At 38.0% G+C, this 27,249-nt stretch overlaps 1 protein-coding gene across 3 annotated transcripts in view; it reads right to left on the bottom strand.

The window, feature by feature from the left end:
- LOC101436104 (anoctamin-4) overlaps positions 1–27,249 on the bottom strand; it is a 336,425-nt gene that overhangs the window by 34,881 nt on the left and 274,295 nt on the right. For all 3 annotated transcript variants that reach the window (XM_058308604.1, XM_071219030.1, XM_058308606.1), the window contains 5 exons: positions 24,985–25,045; positions 10,456–10,538; positions 7,153–7,293; positions 5,281–5,445; positions 134–170 (listed from right to left, as the gene is read on the bottom strand). In XM_058308604.1, coding sequence (XP_058164587.1) covers positions 134–170; positions 5,281–5,445; positions 7,153–7,293; positions 10,456–10,538; positions 24,985–25,045 — 487 coding nt within the window. The remainder of the gene's footprint in view (positions 1–133; positions 171–5,280; positions 5,446–7,152; positions 7,294–10,455; positions 10,539–24,984; positions 25,046–27,249) is intronic.

The following is a 27,249-nucleotide window of genomic DNA, read 5'->3' as shown; positions in this document are numbered from 1 at the left end:
TTGCACGCATTTCAAAATAAAGGGTGTACTTCTTTTTAGCAGCATTTCAAAAATGAATTCTTTGCCGCATCTTTGAAAAGGTATTTTTCAGACCACATATTGTACTGTAAAATAAAAAAAGGATTCTACATACCTAAATTCGTCAGAAGAAGTGCAACTTTTTCATAGAGCTGTAAAATAAATTCCATACATTTAATAATGAAACTGTAGATGTTCTGAAATGTATAATTATAAAGGAAATAGATGATCAAGTGATGAATAAAAACAATTTCATTAACTGCCCATTGATCAAACAATGAAAACTGTGTCTTTTCTAGACAACAAATGCACAACATCCCATTTTACTATTTTTGAAATATCATTTCTTGTTTTGGGGTGAATAAGTCAAGAAGCCTAGCCACGAATTACCAGCTTGCAAGGTGAGGCCTGGCAAGTCACAACTTTGCTGGGCTCAGCATCCTCAGCGTAATAGCTCTAAGACCTCTTTTAACCCTAAGATTCTGCAATCCCATTATTCTTGTATTTTCTAGATTATAGCCTCATAGATCCTGAAATAATCAAACACTATTGGAAACTCCCAGAACTTATGGTATTTTCCTTTTCCACTGGTACACTGGATGCATCCCTAACTTATTCAACCACTTGATAAATGGATGGTTCTAAGAGGGAATTGAGTGCATGAGTGTGTGCACATATGGTGGTACAGGGTACCCTCCAGAGCAAACTCAGCTTTAGAAGGTTCTCCAGGGAGGGTATAAATTCAGAAAAAGAGCATGTGGCTCTCTCTAAAAGAAAAGATGATAAATGAAAATGAAAATCAGTCACATAGCTTTAAACAGTATGAAAATTAAGACCAGATTTAGATTAAAATAGTGAAAATGTACTGGACAAAACTTCCCAGGCTGGAATTTAGCTTTACCAATTATACTAAGCTGTAGGACTTGGGTAAGTTACCACACATGACGTTCAGATGATCATTTTCCTTCTGTGGGGATGGGGGTGGGGAATGGGTATGGGACACAGTGACCTTGAGGTCCTTCCCAAAGGCCTTGGGAGCTGATGACATGCCATTGTTACTTTGGTTTGAACACTGAAAAGACTGGAATTTAAAAAGGGACAGCACAGGAGTCACTATAAGATTATTACCCTTTTGAAAAGTAAGATGAAGTGTATGAGGACACAGTGTGAATCTATAGCATCTGGAACACCTTATATAGGTTGAAGAGAGAAGGAGATGAACTGTAAAGCTTTAAACAGAATACAGCAGGAAAAGGTGCGTAAACTGAGGGGATAAAGGCATGCAAGAGATCTTTAAGATGTGTGGTATCCATGAAAGATTTGATTTATCATTAGACAGTTGAGATGGAAATCATGGAGAATTTGTTCTGATAAGGGCAGTGGAAAAATCTGTTTCCAAATTCTATAACTGACAGAAAGCTTTCTGATCTTAAGATGTCCGAAAGGGACTGTGGGCACTTCTCATTGGATCTTGCTAGCCTGACCAAAGTATGCGAGCTTATTCTACTGCAAGCCATAGTTTCTGGTTTACTTCTTTTTGGAACAAGCCATTGTGGTTTTCATTCACTGTTTACAGTATAATGAATTATCTGATTCATACTGGTATTGGCTGAATAAAAAGAATGGGAATAACTTTTTATAATGCTGTATCTTTTTATAACAGATATATAGCCTCTCTAGGGCCTATTTAGCTTGCAATATAACCGCAATATTGGGTTGTTCTTTGGTCATCAGTGAAGCAGAATGGAACTGAAACAGTAAAACAAAGAGCAAGAAAAATCATCTCAATCATTCGTCAAACCAATAAATGCCCTATGGTCATTAAAAGGCATAATATTTTTTAGGATCTGGAATACTTTTGTAAAACAATCTGAAATTTGTTTTTAAAGTACACACAACATAAAATTAAATATATGCTACCAAATTTAGAAAATGGGCAAACTTTATCGTTCTGCTTCTTCAGTTAGGACAGGACTAACCTAGGAAAACATCAGAAACAGGATATATGAACTATAATAATTACAGTATTTAAAAACTAGAGGTTTTTAAACAAATAGAAATTAAAAACCAATCTAGCTCTCAAGGTTTTTATGTTCAATTAAAGAAAAAGTAGTAATTAATTAATGTCTAAATTATGACTTTTTTTTTCGCAAGACCAGTATGATCAAAATTTTAAGCAGATGAAAACAATTCAGATAGCTGCTGAAAATACCTTAAATGGAGTAATTTCAGAAGTCAGTGGGTAGTTTATTAGCAACCTGGACAAAGTGGTGTGATAGTCATTATTAGTCTTTTATCTGTTCTTTATCATATGCTGATAATCAAGGACTTATATTTTAAATTTTTAGATATTCTGACAAAAACATTTCCAAACTATATTACACACTGGGTTTCCTTCATGGTAGAGCCTGGGAAGCTTCAGGGCACAGGGCAGGAGTGCAATGTGTGAGCTGGCCAAGCAGAGGAAGGCAATTTGCCCCTGCACAAAAGGGTCCCAGATGCTGCTGCTTTTAGAGTTCTTATGTACGCTTTTTATTTTCTTTCCTTCCCTTTGCTATGGCTTGTCATTTCTTGTTCTTGACAGTTATTCTTGCCTTAGTAAGCTTCTGCTATTCTAGTTTGATGTTGGCTGGGAAATCAGAAAACCAAAGGTTTTGACAGTGTATCTAAAACAAAGAAAACAAAACTTCTGGGTCTTCCCAAGAATAGTATGTGTTAACTTCAGTGCGTAGACTTTATCTACATCATCCAATTGGCTACTTGGAAACCTTCTGTTAGATAGAACATGTAAAATGTCTAATGTCCTAGCACATAGTGGGTGCTGTTTTAAAAGGCATTTTATTGGAACATATTCATGAATCATAAAACAATCTGAGGAGGTGCTTTTTAAATTACCCTATTTCCCCGTCTTCATTTTAGCTTATTTACTTCATTTTTCCTGTTTGTGTTTCACAAAGTTAAGATTGTTAGATAAGTGATTTCCAGTTATATAAAGTATTACTCTGACAAAACTGAACCTGCTCAAAATGTATGAGCAAGCATATTTATAGATTCACTGCATATACATTTATTTTTTAAGAAATTAAAATTAAATTAAATTTTAATAAGACACTGGAGGAAAGAAGTACAGGAAGCATGAATTCATTGCATCCTGACCGGAAGCAGAAACTTATACTTCTCTGGCTGTTTGGTGAATTTCACTATGAATCACTCTCCTTCACAATGTGTAATTCTGCAATTAACTTGGAGACTAACCTGAGTTGTGGAGGGAAGGGGTGCCAGAGCTGGTGCCAAACACCCACTTTCAATATCCACTTGATCAACTAGTCACACAATCACGTCAAAATGACCCAGCAACCACTCTTTTCTCTTATTTTAACTTCTGGATTTAGAAACTTTTTTCCTACAGTTAATAAAGAAGTTCCTGTGTATTTTAATACTTGATAATAACAACAAATTACCTTTATTTTATTAGCTCATTTCTTTATTATTGAGTAGGTTGAATCCTCTTAGGAATCACTTGGGAATTACTGGTTATGGAATTGAGAATTGTTTAAAGAGCTAGAAATGACAATCTCAATGGATAAAACTGTGTTGATGATAACATTAATTTCTTGGCCCTTAGGAAGTTCTTTTCTAATGTGATCATTTCAGCTTTATGGTCCAGATTTAATATGCAATCTAAATAAGGGTGGGGGAACTTTATAATTTACTGGCCACCTCCTCCATGCCTAACACTGTGTTTGGCACTTCATAGTAGGAATATTTCACTTATTCCCTAGTTCATAACTTCTATCTCAACATCTTAGCTATGTCAGCTACTACCTTCTGTTCTTCAAATAATAACTTACTGAGTGCCTACTATATATCAGGCTCTGTTGGAAGCACCGGGGAAGAACAACAGTAAATTAAACAGACAAACACTTCTGCCCTCAAAGCCCTCACATTCCAGTGGAGAAGACAGATAACAAACAAAATAAATAAGTAAACCAAGTAGCGTATTAGATAGTGATAAATGCTGTAGAGAAAAATAAGCCGGGCAAAGAGATGGAAAATTGTCAGATGGCAGGAGAGGGTGGTAATTTTAAATAAAGTGACCTGGGAAGGCTTAATTAGAAAAGTAACAGTTGAACAAAGACTTGAAGGAGGTGAGGGAGTAAGCTACATAGATGCCAGTTTGGGGGGTGGGGGGGCTGGGAAATATTTCCAGTCAGAGAGAAGAGGAACACGAAAGTCCTGGGGTGAGAGCATGCCTGGCACATCCAAGGGACAAGGGGAAAGCTGGTGTGGCTGGGGTAGGTGTGGGGGGGTAAGGGCAGAGACACCTTGGGGGCCAGATGAGCTTTGGAGACTCCTGCAAAGACGGGGGCTTTAACTCATTATAAGAGGGGAGCCACTAGCTTTTGGCAACAGGGGGGTGACATGAGCTGATTTCCAAGGAAGACGCTCACTCTACTGTGTTGGGCCTCGATTGCTGGGGAGCAAACGTGGAAGCAGGGAGACCAGCTAGGAAGCCATCGTCCAGATGGGAGATGATGGGAACCTGGGCCAGGGTGGATGAAAAGTGACCAAATTCTGGGTACATTTCCGGGACAGGAGAAATAGAGGAGTCAAGGGCAGGGTTTTTAGCCTGAACAACTACAAGGGGAAAGGCTGTGGAAGGAGCTGATTTTGGAGGGAAGTTTGAGAATTGGATGAGTCAGCCGTTTAATATATGAGTTTGAGGTTCAGGAGAGAGATCTGGGCCAAAATATACATTTGAAAAGAACCTGAAATCAATGATTCAACACAAGCAGGCTGTACCACCCTGAATATTTTCTATGCAGGATTATCTCCAGGGATGCTTTGGCTACTGACTACACTTCCATCATTCAGAATCAAAAGGAGATGGGAGCCAACAATGCCGAGCTATGTAACAGGTTTCGGGCTGGGCCCTTGAAATACATTCTCTCTCTAAACCTCCAAAATCTCCAAAGGGGTACAGAGTGTTATCTCATTTGATAAATCAGGGAAGCAAGGTTCAGACAGGTTAGGTGTCTTGTCCATTCTCACACAGCTAGAACTCCTGGAGCCTAGATTTGAACCAAAGCTTCCCAACGCCCAAGCCTGAGTGCAGGTTTAGGCAGGACACTCTGTGAGGCATCAGTGCTACCTGACAGACCCAACTCTCTGAGGCCAGGCCACTTCTGCAGCAGAAGAAAACTATCACTGGCAGCTCACGTATTTTTATCCATTTGGCTAGTTACCTTGCAGCTCACTTACCACGTTCAGCAACATAATGATACAAAAGTTGATGCACACCGCAGTCCCTGTGGTTGCAACCTGAGAATTATTCCTGATTAATGCCCACTTAAAGGCAGCGAAAGTGCTGACGGTCACCACTCTGTAAATGACAATCCCGAACACAGCGGCGATCACCACGCAGATCTGGCAAGAAGACAGAGGAGACCCGATGAGCACCCAGGTGAAATGATTCAGGAAGAGGGTTCACGCCACCTGGAAAATCCTCTGACCAGGAAAGGAAATGAAGCTATGGCAGTAGTAACTCAAGAAACCACAACGAAATGTGTATTTTTCGGTGTGGTTAATACTATCTCTTGCCTGATGGTACTTTCTTTGATACTCAGATAGGGAAATCACACTGCTTGAAAGTTGATAATCAGGGCAAACTATGGGGTAATGCTTTATTAAGCAGAATTTCTGAATGAGCAGATGAACAAACATTTATTATGGGATCTGCTCATCACTCCTCTGTTTAAAACTGCTGACTTCCTGTTATTCTTAGGATAAAAAGCAAAGCCCTTAACGTGGCCTGCAAGGCTCTCTCCAGTCCCTTCAGGCACTATGCTCCCTCCAGGCACACTGGCCTTCTCTCATTGCTTCAAATGGGCTAAATGTCTTTGTCTTCCAGGCTATTTCCTGTGCCTAAAATACCTGCCTGCCCATTCCCAGTCTGTCTTTCTCTCACACGCAGACCCTACCCACTCTTCACTTCTCAGCTCAAGAACCACTTCATAAGGAAAGTTCTTCATGACCCCCCAGACTATTTCTTTGTTAGAAGGTATTTCTTTCAATATACTATTGTCATTTAAAACAATTTATTTGCTGGATTATTGTCAACCTACCCCAATAGAAAGCAAGCTCCATAAGGGCAGGGATGGGTATCTGTTTTGCCCATCACAGTTTCTGAAGCATAATTAGCATAATTACTGGCACATAGCTGGTGCTCAATTATTTGTTGTTGAATGAACCAACTATGTAACAGGTATATCATATCTTATTAAAAAGAATAAACACAGAATGAGGCATCTTTCTTGAAAGATTTCATGTTATTTGAGAATAACAGAGCACATTCTATTTCTATGAGATAATTAGAATATGAAACTCCAAAAAGGTTTGTGACTTCCAATAGATGATTCACTGAATATGACTTATATAGAAAAAAAATCCTCTTTGTTACAAAAACCTGGATCTTAAAGCCAGTCTTCAGGATGGTTGGATATACCATATACATGTTGAATTTCAGACAAGAGTGGCAATATAGTAGAATGAATGGACAGCTCACTTGACTCAGAGTCAGAAGACATGTCTGAATCCTGACTCAGTTTCTACCTAGCAGTGTGATCTTGGGCAAGTAGCTTGTCCTCTTATAAAAGAATAGGAGAAATTAGAATGTACTATACGTGGTAAAGGTGAACATTATTTCAGTGATTATATTCAAGTTTTTAAACATATTGGTTGAATATGCTGGTCATGACAGAAAATGCATATCTTATTCTATGGGCATGGTAAAAAAAAAAAATGGGAAAAACATTGCTAGGGCCTATCTCATGTTTTTCATTCTTCTCGGCATGGCATGGAGAGGCAAGTGGTAAGAATTTTGGATTCGAGTAAAGTTTTCTGAGCTCAAGTTCCATCTTGACCTCTTAACCCTTAAAGTTATGGAGTCTGAATTGCTCCATCTATAATATGGGCATACCAATACCACCTCTACTACCTCCGAGTTGTTGTGAGGATTAAATAACGTAACATGCAAAAATGTTTTGGAAAATTAAATGCCTGATATAGTCATCACCATGCTACAGTTTTGCACTTTATGAAACAAGTAAAGATTTTATTTTAAAAGTTTCAAACCATAAAAAATATTCCAGATGCAGAAACAATGAGTCTGCTGCATTTATCTGCAAATGCTTGATATGGTTCTGGCTTTCCTGAAATGGGGTTCATCCGCTCTTTCTTGGAATACTTGGCTTCAAACTGGGGCCGTATTTCTTCCTAAAGAACAGACAGAAACATTTATATGCATTGATGAGGTGCTTACACAATAAGGAAAAAAAAAAATCTCATATTTCTCCATCATAAAAACTGAGTCAACAGGGCCACACCAATCAGTCAACCAATGAGGTGGGCCTGGAGAATCAATCAGGTTTAAGTATTTGGAAATTGGTCACCTGAAGAAAACCTAAAGGATATAGATATAGGCTGATTATCACCAAAAGACAACGCAATTTAGACTAACAGTTAAATCTCTTTGTTATCTTATTAAACTGAGCTTGAAAGAAACTGAAAATATTGTTTTAAAAGAGCAGGTAATATTGTTTTAAAAGAGTTTTGAAACAACTAAGAAGCTTTTGTTTTTATTGCCGGGGAGGGATACGGACTCCAGGATAAAGAAAGTTTCTGAACAGGAAAATGTTCAAAATCTGTTCTGTGTGTTGTAATGGCAATAACATTCTTAGTTTTCTCCTTTTTTTTTTTTTTTGTTATTTTTAGATTTAGGTAGCAAAAACCTGGTGAATTTATTTTTTAATAAGCTCTTATAGGATTAATTCACCTTTAACAAATTTATTTTAAATGTGTTCTTAATTGACTTGGAAAATAAGCTAAGATCCTTACAAATCTAGCTGAAAATCAAGAATCCTCCAACTCGAAATCAAGCTGAGATTTTATTCCATTTAGTTGAATCCCATCCAAATGTGAAAAGCTTCTGACTAAAAAGCAATTATGGGATTAGGAAAGGAAATCATCAAGAGGGCATGCTAAAGTGGTTATGGTTAATTAAGTACAGGTTCTATTTGAAAGTCATGGAAGAGGAGGGAAAATGGGGGGGTACTGGTGAAATGGAGATTGGGTTAATCCAGGCAGAAACGCTCAAGATACGAATGAAGGTATTGATAGAGAGCAAAGAAATAGCTCATAGAAGAAAGGTTCCAAGGAATGGGGTTAGCACGGTTAGGGCAGGTAATAGGGCAGCCTTCATGTTGTCAGCCTGTCTCATGCTAGAGGTTAAGCCCAATGCTGCACTCAGTGGCAGGTAGCGGGGGTCAGTGGGAGATAGTTATAAACAGGTTCTGCTTTCTTTCATTTAATTTAGGCAGTTATATGGGAGGATATAAAAAGAACAGACCTAGAATCTTCTGACTCTTTGAGAAACTCTTTGACTTAACAGGCTTAAAGCATTAAGAGTTCTTGAGCTAGTGACCCCAGAACTGCAGCCAGTCACAGAGTGAGGCTGCATTAACTAGCTTACCCCCGCAGGCAGGTGTGGAGTCTATGCTTTTGTGCACAGCAAGCTGAGAACCATGGCCAGCAGTATGGCATTTCCACAATGAATCCCAAACTGAGAACTGGGATTGTGCATAGCTACTAAGGTGTGCTCCTGTATAAACATATGCTGAGTAAAACAGCAGTTCAGTATTCTAAGGGGCTAGGATGACAGAAGGCTCCAGAATTAGAAGGGGTACCAACATTTTTGGCACACCATAAATGCCAAATGTAATTTTTTGATGGGTTTGGCCAAAGTTACTTCAATAGTGTCATACTTCAGAGCTTAAATGAGAAAATTGAGTCACACCTCTTTTCCCTAGTGATGAAAAAAGTCCAAAGTTGAAATAGTCTAAGTCGATGCAGTTGCTTAGTGGTGACTTTGATTCCCAGGAAAGAACATTTTCCATCTCACCAGGAAGCCTCTGTCAGGAACAGACTTGACAAGAAATAGCAGAATGGCGCCACTCAGGAGCAAGTCCTAAATGCAGCCTGGCTGCCGCTAGCAGACCATATAATCTGCTAAGGCAGCTCTACAAACGCAGAGAACTGTTTTCTGGAGAATGCTTATGAAGTGTGAGAGAAAGCCTCACTGTAAGAAGACAGATTGCTTAAAATCCAAGAATTATTTCTAGATCTATAACTTATCCAAATATGTTCATGGGTATAAGGTGAAAAGGCAGTGATTCATAGGGTGTGATTTGAAGGAAACCAAAAAAATACTACTCGAAATAATCTCCCCCACAGTCCTTCCAGAAGATTTCTTTTAATATATAATATATAATATATAAGATAATATATTATATATATATATGTGTGTGTGTGTGTGTTTCCTGGGAGGCAAACCCCTATTCATACCCATTATTATATTGTATAGGCTTAGTTTATTTGATATACTGGCACAGCAAGGCTCTGAGGAAATGAGATAATAAATGACAGAAAGGATGAAAAGAGACCAGGCTTGGACTGACTGTCAAGAAAAAGCAGGGTCTGATGGGGCACCAGGGCGGCTGAGCCCAGCATAGGTACTTGAGACTGCTGACAGGAATGGGGCAGAAGAGAGAGTGTTAAGGAGAGAGACACAAGGTCAGGAAAGAGTACAATGCATGGCCTCGAAGCGGGTAAAAGGTAGTAATGGAGTACATGAAGGTGAAGGGACTGAGTTTTCCTTCCTCAGTTATTGTCTGGAGCTGGCCCTGCACGTAGCCATGTCCACCAAGGAGGCTGTGAGGAGTGGTTTCTCCTCAGCACTTACAACTTGAAGTAACACTTTTGACCCTGTACACATCTGGGTACTCACAGAAGCATTTCCTTGGTGTAGTTCTCTTTGGAGGTTTGCTTCCATGCACCTAGAGTTATAAAACGAATACCCTATTTCTGCTGAAGTAGAGGAAATGGATATTTTAAAAATCTGACCAAATTGTACTACCAGTTCTTCTGATGACTCTATGTACAAGTGAAATGTTTTACTTAGTTATGAAATTTTATTCTAGTTCCTTATTTCATGCTTGAAATTTCCTGCAAAGAGAGGTATTGAAAAAGTTTTATGAGTATACCTGACTTTGTCACAGAGCAGAGGAGTGAGAACTCAAAATCATGCATTTCTTGGTGATATTTTTTTCTTTTTTTCTTTTTTCTTGAGGTCCCTGCGTCGGGGATTGAACCTGGGACCTCATATGTGGGAAGCCCAAGCTCAATCACTGAGCCAACTTTGGCTCCCCTCAGTTGGTTTTTTCATTTCTTTGCTTGTTGTTGGTTTTTTTGACTTGTTTGTTTTTAGGACTCACTGGGGTCTGAACCTGAGACCTCTGATGTGGGAAGCTCAACTGCTTGAGCCACATCTGCTCCCGGTGACATGCTTTTTAAAAAAATTCCGAGGTTAAGTATACAAACCTCTTCTTCTTCCCAGTCTATCAAATCCCAGTCATAAGCAATTACTGCTCGCCGTCTTTTCCAAAACTCCAGGAAAACTGTTGCTGGAACAAACAGAGAAAGACAAAGATATTTTCAAATAAAGTAAAACAATGCTCTTAACTGTGTCATTGAATAATGAAGCTAATGTAAAAAATGACAGTTGTTTGTGTAAGCATCTTTGAATATTGGAATTTCTGGATAGGTAAACTTCACTAAACATGGACCAAGTTTTCTGAGAAATACTATGCTTCTGTCAAACATAATGAAAAATTAAGAGATTTCATTTATAATTAATTTAAGCTGGTTGACAAATCAAGGCAGAACAGACTTAGAACCATTAAGCTCCTGGGGTGTGAGAATATGGAAAACTGGGTCATCAACATCTTTCTAATTTACAGAGTATTTATTTATTTATTTTTAAAAGCAGGGGTAGGTAAGGGCATAAAAGCAAAAGCAAAACCGAGCAGTTCACATGCATTTTTGATCAGCAGTCATTTTTTTTTGTCCCTAAAAATATTCTCCATGAAGCAATGTAAAATATATTCTACTATTTTATTGATGGAAGCTATTTTATTGGAGAAAGAGATCATTTTGCTTCTTTTTTTCCTCTAAACCATCTCTTTGTTGTCACAGTGAAGGTAAAAATGCTTCTTGAGAAGCCTTTTTCAATAAGAAAGGGGGTTAGTCTCCCTCTGTACCCAGAGAAATCTGGGGTTATCCTCATTCAGCTAAAGTAACTTTCTACTCAATTCAATTAAAATATCTACTTGAATGAATTATTGAGTATTATGTAATTACAGAGAGATTGAAAAATAATTGAGAGATATTCCTGCTACCCTGAAAGGCACAGCCCAGATGAGGACACACACTAACGTACACACACACACACACACACTCTCTCTCTCTCTCTCTCTGAGAATGACTGCAAGTAAGGATCTCACAGAGACACCTTAGCAGAAAGAGTTGGTGGCCCTTTCTCTACATAGGGTCTTGCTTTGTAGTTAGACCTGGCAGAAGGGAAAAATACATCATATATTTGAAATCAGTGAAGTGGGAGAAAAGATAAACCTTCAAATGCCTATTCCAAAGAAAGACAATGACTTTCTTTTTTTCTATTCCTGCTGGCTCTCACATTATCTCCTCATTAGTGGTATTCAGATAGATAAGACTTAATTTAAAAATAAGGAACTAGAAAGACAGTATATGGAAATAGTTCAGAGCTCTCTGGCATGCTGCTTAGATCTTCCTGGGTTTCAAATCCAGCTCAGACACAAGCTGTGCTACTGTTGGTAAATCAATGAACTTTTCTCACTCTCAAATTTCCTCCTATGCAAAAGAAGGATGATAATATAGGTCCATAATCTCTTATTTGCGATTACAGAATTAAAAAATTCCCTGAAAATTCAAAGTTTTTTCCTAACTGGTCTGGTGGTAAGATCTGACTTGGCGTACAGGAAACTATTTACAGTTTCTATTTATGCCTTTTAAGAGAGACTATTCATGCATTAAAAGCAGCCGTATTAATGTACTTGAATATGGACTCTATCTCCAGACAAAACACAAGGTATATATTTTATATTACCTGGAACTATGATGAGTTTGATTAAAAAGTGTATTTCTTTTGAAGGGGGCCTGCACGTCGGGCCCGGGGCACCACGTAGGGGAGGCTGGTGGGCGGCCACTGCTGTAGCTTTGCCTGGGTGCCCAGCGCGGTGGGCCTGAGCTGGGGCGCTCCCGGGACCCTCTGCTCCGCCTATCCCTCAGGGCCGCAGCCGCGCGAGAGGCCCGCCCCTGTCAAGGCCAAGGGTCTGAGGTGAGCGTGGCCGCGAGCAAGGGGTTAACTTTAGGAAGGAGGGAAAGACAAGGAGGAATTGCGGTTGGCGGTAAAAGGCCACCTGCTGCAGCTTCAGGCGCCCCCGCGATCTGGTCTGGGGATCAGGTCCGGTCGACCCCTTTAGGACAGAAGAAGAATTCTTAGTGCTGAAAGCCTGGGAGGCGCTAGCGTAGAGGTTCACGGACAAAGTGAAGTGTATGGTTTCTCTCGGAAGTGTATGGTAGAACTAAGGCAGATACCCAAGGGTCATCTGAAATTGTGACTGGCTGTCTCCTAGTCCCAGGATAAAGAGATCAGTACTCAAGCATTAGCTTTCCTAAGACCACTAAAAAGATGTCTGATATAAAGGCTTGGGCTGAGCATGTTGTAGAATGGTCTGCAGTGGAACTTAACAAGTGATTTTTGGCCCTGACTCCATTGTTAGTAGCAAGTACCATATTGCCCTGGAAAGTGGCCAAGTTGGTTGAGGCCAGGGAAAAAGAAAAGAAGGAAAAAAAAATCAAGAAAATGTTGCAAAAGCTAAAAGACTAAAAAATGAAGAAAAGAAGAGGCTCTGTAACCAGGAGAAAATCATTTGGAAAATTATGCAGCTTTGGAAGGACTCACTAGGGTTTTTTTCTTGGGATTTTATGACAGAATTTTATAGCAAACAAAGTGTGACCATATGGAAGAATCAAGTAGTAACTAGGTAACTTAGGCTTGGATATAGAAGTTTGTTGGTCTCTGTGACAGTTATTGGGTAAATTAGTATTTATTGTGTTACAAAATCATATAACTGACAGAGTCATCTGCCATTTTGTAGCATATCTACTGAAATAAAAATATCTTATGGAGAAAAAAATGACTTTAGATTATGAATTCTATTCAAATAATAACTTAAATTGCAGTTCTGTTCTGGACAAAGAATGTGAAAGTCAGAATTGTCCTCTATGAGATGAAGAATGAGTTTGGGCTTAAAAAAAGATACAGTATATTAATCACATCTTTTGTCATTATTGTTTATTTCTTGGAAGATAAGCATTTCTGGCTTTCTCAAAGCAAATTAAAATTAATAAATTAATACCTTATCTTCTGTAGATTTTTTCTGATTTTTTAGCCTTTATATTGGTAATACAATTATCATACATTCTGTATTTTTTAAAGCCTAATTTTATAAAGAGTTCTTTTGTTGCTCCTTGAGACTAAGGGCTGTGTTTTAGCCATTTTATATTCCATGAGTCCAGCACAGTGACTTGTACTCATAGAGACTCAATAAATGCACAAATGAAATGCTGCCCTGACAATGAAAGCAGTGTGACAAATTGCTCAATAACCTAAATCTTCTCACATGGTTGTAAGAAATTAAAATATAGATTTGAAGAACATGTAGCTATATCTTCTGAATGCTTTAGGCATAGGTGCCAATTAAATAAATAATAATTTATTAATATAAAAGATTAAAACTTTAAATTTCTCTTTTTTATTGCAATACAAGTATGGCTCCATTTTAATTATGAAAGCCATTGTTTGGTTGAATGGACCCTTTGGGAGAGTCTGCCAACTGTCCTCTAAGATCCATTTTCCTTCTTTTCCAGTAAAACGACGATTGCTTGGCACATGTCTGTCCATCTACACAGTATTTCCTCAAAATCCTTGCAGTTAGATGGGGCCAAAGGACAGTTCTCACCAGTGGAAAGTTGGCAGAAGTGATGTGTACCACTTGCACGTTGATGTCTTATGGCACTGAGTGTTTTTACCACATCCTCTTTCTCCTCCTGAATGAGTAGAAACCAAGTGGCCTAGCTGATACCACAGAAATGATGTCAAGGCCTGAGGGGATGGCACGTAACTTATTTATAGGCACATGGGTTTCCAAATGACCACGTGGAGCAGGGTTATCTTCCTGCTGGAAGCTCACTTTACTATTTCACATGTCAAATAGTAGCCTGGAATGCTCACTTTACTATTTGACATAAGAGAAAAATTAACTTCTGTGTTTTTTTTAAGTCACTGAATGATTTTAGGTCTTTGTGGTATAGCAGCCTAACTATAATTTAACCAATACAGGCACATATTCATGGTGCCTTGCTCACCTAGACAGTGCATGGAGGCATGAAGATTAAGTAACTGGTGCATCATTTCCATCATAGTTCTTAGAGAGAGCAATCTTAAGTCATAACACCTGAAACTTTAGTCTTTTTACCAGAAGATGGAGTTTTGCATACTCTGTCCTTTTCTATCCTCAACTCCACCCTATGCTACTACCTAATCTACCCATAAATAAAATTCACCTGAGGTGTTAACAACAAAACCAAATAACAATCTTCTCATCACATTATTGAAACATGAAGAAAATGTGAGACTTCTGCCCTGCAGTTTAGGTAAGTCAGGGTTAGTGCTCAGGTAGATTAATGTTCAAACACCAGGACACTCCTTGTTTAGACTCATTTACATTTGAGAAGGTTGTCTAGTATAGTCCACAAGGAACAGGAAAGGACCTCAGTATGGAATGTTCTACAGTTCACACTCTATTGTTTTCTTAAACAGAATGATTATGCCTACTTCAAATAAGATTGATAGCAGAGACTGCTTGTAGTTTATCAAAACAATTTCTTTTCCTCCTGGGTATAGTTAGATTACATTCTCCAGTTTTTGTTGCAGTCAGATATGGTCATGGACCAAGGTCTGGCCAACACAAAGTAAGCAGAAGTGCTGTTTGCCACTTTTGGACTAAACAGTTAAAAAGTAAATGTGTCATCTCCATTTCCCTTTCTCCTTTTACTGGCTGAACAGAGAGGATTCTGAGGATCCAGAATGGAATGGGGTCACAAGATTGAAAGAACATGGATGCCTGACTATGTGGAAGGCTGCCTGCTAGTAAGGAACCCTTGATTAGACTTCATGTATGTGAGTGCTACTGAACACCAAGGTTTTGTGGTTTGTCTATTACAGCAGCTAACTTTACTCATCCTAATTAATATAGGGGTTTTCTGAAGAACATAGCTAAGGTCAATATTCTACAAATAGGAAGAAATAAAACACTGTCTTTCATTATCTTAACTAACGTATTTAGGGAATCTTATACAGGGAAAGCTCCCTTTCCTCTGCACATATTAGATTTTATTGCAGGATTGAAATGCTGTATTGTTTATTTAGTTACCATGTAGCAAACATTTATTATGAGTTAGTATGACATATTTTCTCAAAAGTTATTAATGTTGGTATTATTTTCATCATTTTATAGATGAGGAATCTGAGGCTCCGAGAAGACACATGGTTGGTAAATGATAGTGCTGGTTTTGGCTCTGACGTGACTCTTAACCATGAGCCCAAACTTTACAATGGGGAGATCCAAATTCTATTGAAACGAGAAGGGCTAAAAAGAAGGACAAAGAAAGCTCACTCTTTTAACTATTCAAGCACTTTGTGGAAATCAGTTATAATTATAAATAAAAACGGACCATGTTCCAGGGTTACATCTTCACTGTGTGAGCCTGGCACTTACTCTTTATCCTTCCCTCAGATATATATTCTTCTGGAGTCCTGGAAAAGCCTACAATTCTCAAAGCTGCCAGGGATACCATGTTACCAGTTTTTGCCCTGTGATAACATAAAAGGTTTTGAAAGTCCTGATTTGATGTTTTAATCTTGAACATGTCCACTCTAGTGGTTCTAAGGAGAATTCTAATTCTCCTAGTCTAATGCTAGAAAATAACTATAAAGGCATTCTTCTTATTATTTTTTGAAAAGTTACAGGGCTTAAAGGTCCTATAGTCTTTCCTGAACTTGTCAAAAGATTGTGTTCCACTATTTTGTACAAGAAGCAAGAATTGAGCTGCAAGAAAATGGGCAGTCACGTAAAAGAGAAAAGAAGATTTTTTGTTTAGCATGGTGACCTCCTGTGCCGATGACTGTAAGCATTTTCAGAAACTAGGTCAAAATGATCCTTTTATTTTGTAGGAAAGCAGAATGATGTACTTAGCACACTTAGCCATTGTTCTCTCAATACTACTTTCCTTTTCCTAAAAAATGAAACTAATAATACTAACAGATTTTTTCAGTCCTTTATAACTTTCTGAGAATGTTTATTTGGAGAGGGTACAGAGGAGTTACAATGATGCACTTCCCAAGAACTTATCAATAGGAGGAATGTTACCTTATAAGAGCTTAACTTATAAAATCTAAACCAAAATAAATAATCATAGCTAGTATTCTGAAACTCAAATGCTTAAACGGCCAGGTCAGTATATAACTGAGTAGAAGAAGCCATAATAGGGAGTGGTGAGGACTGGGACAAACTGGAGGGTGTGAACACCCTGTGAACTGGTGGGTATTCCTCACCTCCCATCAACTTTTCTGTGGCCAGACCTTCTAATTCTTTAAAGCCAATGTCCCCTGAAGGGCAAAAGCACTCCTGGTGAAGGACCGTTGCTCTAAATATTGAAGGAAAAAGAAAAAAAAACCTGCCTCTCCAGAGTTCTACTCCAGCAGCAATAATATCTTTCAAAAATTAAGGTGAAATATATGTTTTAGGTCAAAATGGCTGAAAAAACTCATTAACAGCAGACCTACATTATAAGAAACTTTAAAGGAAGTCCTTCAGGCAGAAGGAAATGATGCCAGATAGAAATCTAGATCAACACAAAGGTGAGAATACCTAAACCAATAAATATGTGGGTAAATATAAAATATTTTTATAACATTCAATCTGTTATAGATTTTTGACTGCTTAAAGCTAAGGTAATAACAATGAATTGTGAGATTTATAACTTGTATAGAAGAAAACTATATGACAACAATAGAAGTAAAATATATGGTAAAAATAGTAGTAAAATACACGACAACAATAGTACAGAGGACAGGAAGGAGGAAGAAGTCCAGCTATTCAAAATTCTGATACTACCTGTGAAGTAGCATCATATTATTTGAAGGTAGGCTATGATAAGTTGAGGACATATATTATAAATACTTGAACAACCACTAAAAGACGAAAACAAAGATGACAGCTAATAAGACAACAGTGGAAATAAAATAAAATTGTGAAAATACTCAATTATTCCAAATACAGGTAGGAAAAGAGGAAAAATGCAACAAAGGGAAGTGGGACACATGTAAAGAAAATAACAAGATGGTATTTTTAAACCATATATTGATAATTATCTTAAATGTACGTAGTAAAAACATCTCAACAAAAAGGCAAAGATTATTGAATTGGATTAAAAAAAGACCTTACTATTATCTGTCTGTAAGAATCCTAATTTAAATATAAAGGTCCAGATAAGTTAAAGGTAAAATTCCTTAAAAGAGTTTAGTAAATTAAATATAGGAATATTTAAAAGGATACTACATTATGTTTAAATGGAGTTTTTAAAGGTGGTTGTAGCATTAAAATTAATTTAGTTAATATATTAACCATCTTTTTAAAAAGTATGATTATTTTAGTTAATACAGAAAATATTTATGATAAAATTCAAATTTCATTCATCATAAAAACTCTCAACCTCTAAGAATTGAGAGAAAATTCAAGTTGATAGATGGCATCTATGAAAACCTACAGCTTCTATCATACTTAAAGGTGAAAGATTAAACACTTTCCTCTCAAGATTAGGAAAAAGGCAAGGATGTTTGATCTTATCATTTCTATTAAACATTCTTCTGGAAGTCCTAACAGGTATAATATGGCAAGAAAAAGAAATAAAACCCATACTAATTGGACAGTAAGAAACAAAGTTGTTTTTATTTGTAATATCATAATTGCCTATGTTGAAAAAACCTAATAAATCTACATAAAAGCACTAAAACTAATAAGTGAGTTGAGAAAGGTATTAGGATACAAAGTTAATATATAAAAGTAGTATTTTTATACAGTAGCAATGAAGAATCAGAAATTGAAATTAGCGGAAAAATATTTATAAAATGTCAAAATATTAAAGATGTAGTGGTAAAGTTAACAACATATGGGCAAAGCCTGTGTATTTAAAACTATACAACACTGCTTAGAGAAATTATAGAAGACCTAAATAAATAGAGCTAAACGATGTTCACGGATAGGAATATTTGATATTGTTTTCAATTCTCCCCAAATTGATTTATTGTTTCAACTCAATCTCAATCAAAATATCAGCATGTTAGTTTTGTAGAAAATTAACAAGCTGACTATAATTTATATGGAAATGCGAAGCACTTAAAAGAGCCAAAACAATTTTTACAAAGAAGAACAAGATTTCAAGGCTTACTCTCATGCTTTAATAATCAAGATAGGGTGTTGTTTTCATAAATAGATAAATAGATACATGATTTATGTATCAACATAAATGCATCTTGACAGCATTAGGTTAATGAGAGAAGCCAGATAAAAATGATAAAACTATAGGCTTTATAGAAGAAAACATAATTAAAAATCTTAGGAAATTTGAGTTAGGAAAGTGTTTCTTAAATAAAGCACAACAAGCATGGACTATAAAAAAAATAAAAAAGTTTAAAAATTGGTATATATCAAAAGATACCGTCAAGAAAATAAAAATGCAAGGCATGAAGAAACTTTTTGGAGGATGAAAATATTTTGTATCATCATTATGGTGACGGTTACATGAATAGATACATTCAACAAAACTTGTCATATTATACACTTAAAATTGGGTGGATTTTATTGTATATAAATTCTACCTTAATAAAAATGACAAAAACTTCCCATAATTCCACTACCCAGATGAAACCACCATTAATATTATGAAATAATGTGTTTTTGCTTCTACTTAATATACTTAAACTTATATTTTTTTGGTATACTTTTAGGATAAAAGTAGGATATCTTAATTTTAACAAGTTTTTTAATACAAGCTTTGTGTTATGATAACCTTTGAAGTAGTGGATGCTTATAATTTCCTTAGGTAGTCTTCTATTGTTGGATATTTAGTTCGTTTCCAATTTTTGCCTATTATAAATAATCAAATCAAGGAGAACATTTATGTATAAGTTTTTATTTTTTTTAAGGAGGTACCAGGGATTGAACCTAGGACCTCATACATGGGAAGCAGGTTTTCAATCACTGAGCTACATCTACTCTCCTATGTATAAGGTTTTAATCCCATAATTTAGACCTTTCCTGAAGCCCAACTGTACAGACTACTTTGGCTGAATACTCAAACAGCGTCCTACTAGCCTCCCTGCTGCCTTTTGGTCCTCACTTTTACCCCTCCCCAAACTGCCGCCAAACTTACTTCCCAAACACAACTAACGATGCCTCCCCGTTTATAACCTCAGTGGGCTTTCTGCTGCCTACAGGATGACGCTGGCTTTTCAGTGTGGCGTAAATGACCTGTGATCCGCCGAGCTCAGCCCTCAACACGCGCCCTCCATCTCTATCACCCTGAGCGGCCGAACCCTTCCTTTTCAGGCTTCTAGCCACACTCCATCAGTGCAGATGTCATCCATATCTCTCCCAGGCCTCGTTCCTTTGCCTGGTCTATTTAAGACTTGGTTCCAATATCTCCTCTCGGGTGAAAGCTTTTCCTTTTTGTCTTAGGAAGTTGATTGCATGGCCCCTCACTGTCCCACTGTAAATTGGACTCAACACACTGTATTCTAATTGTCAACTCTGCTTGAATGTACTGAGATTTTTGAGAACAGAGATCACATCTTATCCACTTTTTGTATACCCAGTGACAGTATGTACTCTGTTGAGTTAACAAAATCGAATTGGTACATGGTATGCAATGTGCATGATCTGGTGGACACAATTTGGTATGACTCCAGAGTTAGACAGACCAGCTTTGGCTTAAAATTCAGAATCCACCACTTAACAGCTGCTAGGTGATCTCCCGCCAGTTGTATAATCTTGAGGAGGTGTCAGATGAGGAAGTGCCTACACACATGGTAGGCATTTAGTAAATGCCTTTCCTTTTTTTTAAAATATACACTCACCATTTTTGTTGGACAAATAGGTAAGATTATAAAAAGTTAGCATCAATATCTAGAAACAAAAGGCCGATTATTATAAAGTTTATTTTAAAAATTGAGACATACTTTATTTGCCTGTTACTGAAAGGACCATATGCAGATTCTTTGAATTTGCATTCAAATAACCACAGTCTTGTCATTTTGGTTAGAGGGCTCTGAGGGCCTTGCTTTGTTTGTTTACTGGGGGGATAATTTAATTCTTGACAACCGTGAAAGGAAAGAAAAAGGGGGAGAGGGAGGAAAAAAAGCAGAAACGAAGAACAGAGGGAGATAATCTGCCTCCTGACATGTCCCCACCAACATCCAGGTCCCTCAAGATTCTTCCCTACCCCCCCCACCCCTGGTAAGAAAGAAGCTATTTTAGCCCATAATAATTCTCTTGCTTGAATCTCTGTGAACAAAAATGGACAACGAGGAAAGACCCACCCCGTAGTTCAAGCCTAGAGCTTTAGGCTCCCGGTATACCTGGAGGGTACCTGGGGCACTGATATCACACGCCTGTGAACCTGGCAAAGCCAGTGGAGTGTGTCAAGATTTCCAACCCCACACAAAGACCCTCCCCAGCTGCTACTAACTGGTTCCAACCGAAGCCTTATTGTTTCTCTGGTGAATGCACAAAGCAAAAAGGCGACAAAACAAACACATAAACCTGTCCCTCCGGAGGTCTTATAAACCACTTACATCTGTCCTCGTCATCTCCATATCTTGCAATTTCCCGAAAATAGAGCGCATTTGTTTTCTTAAACATCGCTTGTCAATCATAGCAGATGATCCTGAGACCGTTAAACTGAGCTCTATTAGAACTGACACGCTTTTATAGTACATCACAGCCTCAAAGTGGTTTAAAATGTAGCTTAGGGCGGATGTGGTGCTCCTTTGTCTTAAAGTTTGGATCTGAAGCAAAAGCACGTCTATTCATGATTCCTTCTGGTCCCCACTGTACCAATCTCTCTCCCTCTGCACTCGGTGCATCCCTTCGGTGTCAGTTGTTGTAGCTGCTTGTGTCCCTCCTCGTGTCCCAATACACATTCTGGAGAATAAGAATCTCGGTGGCTCTGCCTGTCCCTGCTTGGGCAGAACTTCAGGCCTTCTCCAAGGTCACACACCAACCTATGGTTTGGATGATATTGGGTCACATGCCTACTGACTAAGAGGGGCTGGAGTCACAGGGTTCAAAACATGTCCCCTTAACAGAGCTGTGCTGTGTGGGACAATTTTCCTTTGAAGGGCTCTAGGTAGGAAGTATATCCAGTATATATATCCAGGAAAAAACCCTTCTCAAGAGAATAAGGTTTTATACTCCACTTGATCCTCATGGTGGAGTTTAGGAGCTAAGACTGCCTGGTTTAATTCTTGGCTTTGCCACTTTCTAGCTACTAATTCGCTTTCCTGACCTATGAGATAGGCATAATAATAACACTTTCCTCAAAGGTTACTGTAAAGATTAAATTGGATGATATATGTAAAAAGCTTAGGGCAGAGGCTAGCACACAGCCCTTAGTAAGTGTTAGTGATGACTATAACTGTTATTATTAATGGCTATTCTAGATTTCTTTAAGAAGCATATTCCTAGCATATCTGGGTTAAATAATTCTTTTTCTCAAATTAGCACATTTCTGTAAATAATACAGGATTTAAGCAATAAGTTGTCAACTATGATATAACAATTTAGAGGGAGAATTACTCTGGGCTTGCCTTGCCTGGAGTAGCCTTAAAACGTTCACTTCTGCCCAAAGGTTATTACAGAACATCTATCAGATCCTGACTGAGTAGACTCCACGGTGTGAAGACTGAAATCTCCAGTCCACCTCCCTGCAACCTCAGAAGCTTCTCAACTCCATGCCCCAGGCAGCCACCAATCAGTTCATGTTGGCAGGGAGATAAAATAAAGCCTATTTGTCATCCTTGGCGTAAGGTATTCCTAACGTGCAAGAAGGGTGCAATGCCCTTTCCACTGTGATTCTGGGGAATATGATAATCTCTGCTTTATAATCAAATGCTTTTATATCAGAATTTTACTTCTTTTATTTTTGTCTTCATTTTTTAAATGTTACATTAAAAAAATATGAGGTCCCCATATACCCCCACCCCTTTACCCCACTCCTTTCCCAGAATTTTACTTCCATACAGTCTCAGGAAGTAAACTGTGGAAAAAGAAACCATTATTTTAGTGAAAGTATGTCTGCCAATGGTGAAATTGGGCAAGGGAATTTTGTGTTTTAATTCTATCAGATCACCAGGATACTATTCTCTATACAGAAGTATTAACTCATAATAAGCAGCAGACTAGTCACCCAAGGCAGAGCCTCCCAATGGGTATGTCAGGGATGGGTTGTAGGTCGACAAGGGATAATGATCCCCTCAGCCCTTGGGGTGGCTGAGGATAGAGTGTTTAGGGTCTGATCCCTGGGTAGTGAGCAGGATCCTCTATGTACATCAGTATGCTGTGCAAATATTATTATGTCTGTGTACAAATATTATCATTTTCACATGTGCCATGGCTTGAAAAAGTTTGGGAACCACTGGTTTAAGAAATAAATATATTCTCCAAGGTCCCCTCATTTGTAACCACAGCAAATTTTAAGCACTGGATGACTTACAATACTACCTGATCATGGTTACTGATAATATGCTTTAGAAAAACCAGATATGTACTCTTGATTTGTGAGCTCAGTCTGTGACCAAAATTCCGTTTTGGTTAGCTTCTTTTCTTTGCAAGGGACAGAGATGCACCAAGCGTTGCCCAAATAAGGAGGACTTTCTGTAAGTTCCACCAAGGGAGGCAATAATTCCATGGGAATCAAAGACTGGGCATATTCAGAGTCGGGGTGGTCAGAATGTGGAAGCTCGGCAGCTTTAGAGACATCAGGCACAAGGGTCCCCAAGGCTTTACTCTGATGTTCCACTAATAGTATGACTCAGCTACATTCTGGCTTTGCCTTTTTTTGGGGACTGTCGTGCCTCTTCCCCCCCTACCATTTGGCTTCTGCATTCTCTGTTCTGTATCTTTTCTGGTAGTTCTTTGTTTCTTCTTCTTCCTAGGTACTAATTTCTCTTGACTTCAGCCTGTTCATCATTTCTTCTGGTCCCCACTTCTACCGATCTCTCTCCCTCCTGCCCCCTGTGCATCTTTCAATGTCAGTTCCTGCTAGCTTCTTTGTGCCTCTCCACATATCCCAATATACATTCTAGAGAATAAGAATCTGGGTGGCTCTGCCTGCCCCTGTTTGGGCAGAACCTCAGGCCTTCTCTAAAGTCATGCACCAACCTATGGTTTGGCTGATATTACACCAAATGCTCACTAGCTAAGAGGCTGGAGTGAGAGGGTTCAAAACATGTACCTTCAACAGAGCTGTCGTGGATGGGACAATTTTCCTTCAAAGGGCTCTAGGTAGGGAAGATGTAAAATATCCAGAAAAAAAGTTCTCCAAAAAAACAAGGTTTTATCTTATCAAATGGACCATTTATATATATTAATTGTCTCATTAAAATATTTTTGTTAATTTCTTTTTCTTTATCCCTTTCTCTTTTCTTCCATCAACCCTTTATCCTTCTCTCTTTCCATCCATCCATCTATCCATCCATCCAACCATCCAGGAAATAGGTATTGAACCCCTCTGGTTCCTAAAGAAATGCATGAGTTCTCCAAGGATGATAATGGTCCTTGAAAACCACAGCTCTACTGTGGGAGATAAATTGTGGATGCTAGTAATTATGAGTGCCTGAGAAAGACATAAACAAATGCTATGGAAGTTCAAAGGAGGAAGACATCATCTGGCTGCGGCAGAGGGCATTTCAGCCAGGCCCCAAAAGATGGAGAAGATTATTATATTCACTCCAGACATAAAGAACAATATAAGTCTAAGCCTAGAGTTGTAACATCAAAATGTAGGTTTTGGCACTTTATATTATAGAAGAAATGCAAAATCTGTGTAAAAATTTTAAAGCATATTGAAAATAAATAGTATAAAAAGTTTTTCTCTCATCATTCTCACCACAAACAAAAAATATTTGTCTTCCACAAACCCTCTTCTCCAAAGGTAACCACCATTAACCATTTAATATGAATTTTGCCAGGCATTTTTCTATTAAATCAAATCTTTTTAATTATTTAACCATGTAACTACAATTAAACCAATTTTACAAAGAGGTGGGTTAAGTAACTTGCCCAAAGCCACACAACCTAGTAAGTGACAGAGATGGGATATAAACCAAGCCCTGCTGCTTCCAAAGCTTAGAATGTCTCCAACACATCTTGTTATTATGGGACTAAATTGAGCTGACACCAAAAGATTCAGTTCAGACCTGTGAGTGGCTCTTGTTTCTAGAGTTCATTTTAGCCAGAGCTGGAAAAAAGCCAGAGGTGGATATTCACACATTAGCCAGATGGAAAGTTTCAATTCACAATGGAAAGTCCCATATACACGGAGGTGGGTATCCAAGTCTCATCATATGATTTTTTATTACTAAAAGCTTTATTTTTTGGCTACAATAGAAGGTGAACTTTAACAGTATAGTGCCAATTCAATTTTTGAAAGCTTACGGTAAATATTAGAGAAATCAGACATGTTTCTCCTTTACTATATTACTTTAAAAATAAACCAAATGGATTATTTACCAGCTTACCTCTTGCAGGAAAACAACTCAATTTACTCAAGCCTCTTCCTCACATATTCAGATTCAAACTTTCATCACAGAGCATGCATGAGTAAAACTCAAGTTATATGGATACTTACCCCAGACTGCCATGAAAACAGCAAAGAAGACAGTGGCTCCATTGTCAAAAAGGTGGGTTACCTGGGAACAATATGAAATACAGTTAGGCTAATTTTTTTATATCTGATATTCTTTTTTTTTTTTTTAATTTATTTTATTTCTCTCCCCTTCTCCGCAATTGTCTGCTGTGTCCATTTGCTGTGTGTTCTTCTGCATCTGCTTGCATTCTTGTCATGTGGCACTGGGAAAATGTGTCTCTTTTTTGTTGCATCATCTTGCCACGTCAGTTCTCTGTGTGTGCGGCGCCACTCCTGGGCAGGCTGCACTTTTTTTGCACGGGGCAGCTCTCCTTGCAGGGCACACTCCTTGCACATGGGGCACCCCTATGCAGGGGACACCCCTACGTGGCATGATACTCCTTGCACATGGCAGCACCACGCATTGGCCAGTTTACTACATGGGCCAGGAGGCCCTGGGTATTGAACCCTGGATCCTCCATGTGGTAGGCAGATGCTCTATCAGTTGAGCCACAGCTGCTTCCCTCTGATAGTCTAATTCATATCTTTTTCAAGTTCTGTTTAAACAGCTATGGTGATATAATGAGCTTTGTAGAGTTTCTTTGGGGATACTAGTTTTGAACCATAATTAAAGAGGGTATTCCTCTAATGGTGGAGTAGTTGAGAAATGGGAGAGTTGATTCCCTTTCATGTGGCTATGATCTAGTTGAGTGTTTTTCAGCAGCCCCAACGGTGCCACTAAGAATTTCCTTTTGTGCACTACAAAGACTTTTATACATGTACATTTGTATATGGGTATAATTATATTTAAGACCAGGAAGGTATTATTGCTACTACTTTAAAGGTTTCTGACTTCCCAAGCACTGATTTAATGCTTCATTTATTTACTTTGAAAACACGGTTATTTTGTTCAGAGTTTTGAGTATATAAGTTTTGGGTTTCCCTCTGGATTTCAGCATAAAAATGAGAGAGAGAGAGCAAGCAGAACCATTAACAAAATCCACTTTCATCTTTTTTTGAGCCTTGGGTAATAACCATATTTACCTATCACACATAACACAAAGACAGGTAAATACTTTGTCATTAGAATTCTTTTGCACACAACACAGCAGAAAGTAAAAATACCTATTCTTGCTGCAACACTGCTAAGCTCATTTCAGCCTCCAAGTATAAATCACACTAACTTCCTTGCCAAATTGAAATGATGACAGATACATTCATAAAGCATATCCTTTTTTGGGGGATGGAAGGGTACTTTATAGCTCTCTATAAAATATACTTTCTGTCCCTTGGAAAACATGCCAAGTATAAACAGGCATTTTCCTGTCATATCAGAGTATGGAGTATTTCAGATTCTTCCAAAAGTTTGTCTTCTTTTTCTTTGAATATAGGAGAGATGGGCAGCATATGGGAACATCTGGAGAGGACACCTGCCTCCAAGAAAATTCTGAAGTAGGCAACACACACCTTCTGAAATAGACATTTTCTAACAGTAGACCAAGAATGTAAAAAGAACATAAGAATATACTTAGGGACATAAAGGCAGGAAGATGTAAGCCTGGCACTGCTGGCAGCCAGCAGCCCCTTCCTCATGGTGTGAAGAGCAGCTGCCTGCCGATTAATCTCTTAGACAGGTGGGGAGGGAGAGCCTGGGGGCCTGGAGGACCACATCTAGGCCCTGGGGTCCTTATGCTCAGATGGCATGAGCTACTCTAGTATTTTTTTTCCCCAGTGAAACGAGTCAATGAGTCCTTTTCTACTTATGCAGTTAGAGTTTTCTGACCCTTACAAAATGCAAGGGTTGGGGATAAAGGAGCCCTGATCAGTGGAACAGCCACCAATTGGGCAGGATCTGGGTCCAATTTGATCCAATATTCTAATATATCCAAGTCTGATGAAATTTGTCCAGTATTTCTAAAGAAAACCCTTTATGATTTCAATTCTGTCATTCTGAGACTTTTAAACTTCCATTTTTTTAAAAGCAAATCAATATTATTGATACATATTAATAAAGCATACAATCCAACCAAAGTGTACAATGTATTTGATAAAATCAAAGTTATACATTCATCACTTCAATTGTGATTAAAGCATTTTCATTATTTAAATAATAATAATAACAAACACAAGATTCATTATCTGTCAATCTCTCTATGCTTTCCTTGCTGTACATAGCTGCTATTTATGGCTATTCTTACATTCTTGCCTGCTTGTTTATTTGTTTATTTATTTAAAGCAGTTTTATTGAGATATATTTACATACCATAC

Source organism: Dasypus novemcinctus, chromosome 12 (genome assembly GCF_030445035.2).
Source record: "Dasypus novemcinctus isolate mDasNov1 chromosome 12, mDasNov1.1.hap2, whole genome shotgun sequence".
NCBI lineage: Eukaryota > Metazoa > Chordata > Mammalia > Cingulata > Dasypodidae > Dasypus > Dasypus novemcinctus.
The sequence above is the reverse complement of the archived record's forward strand: the minus strand, read 5'-3'. Positions and strand labels throughout refer to the sequence as shown.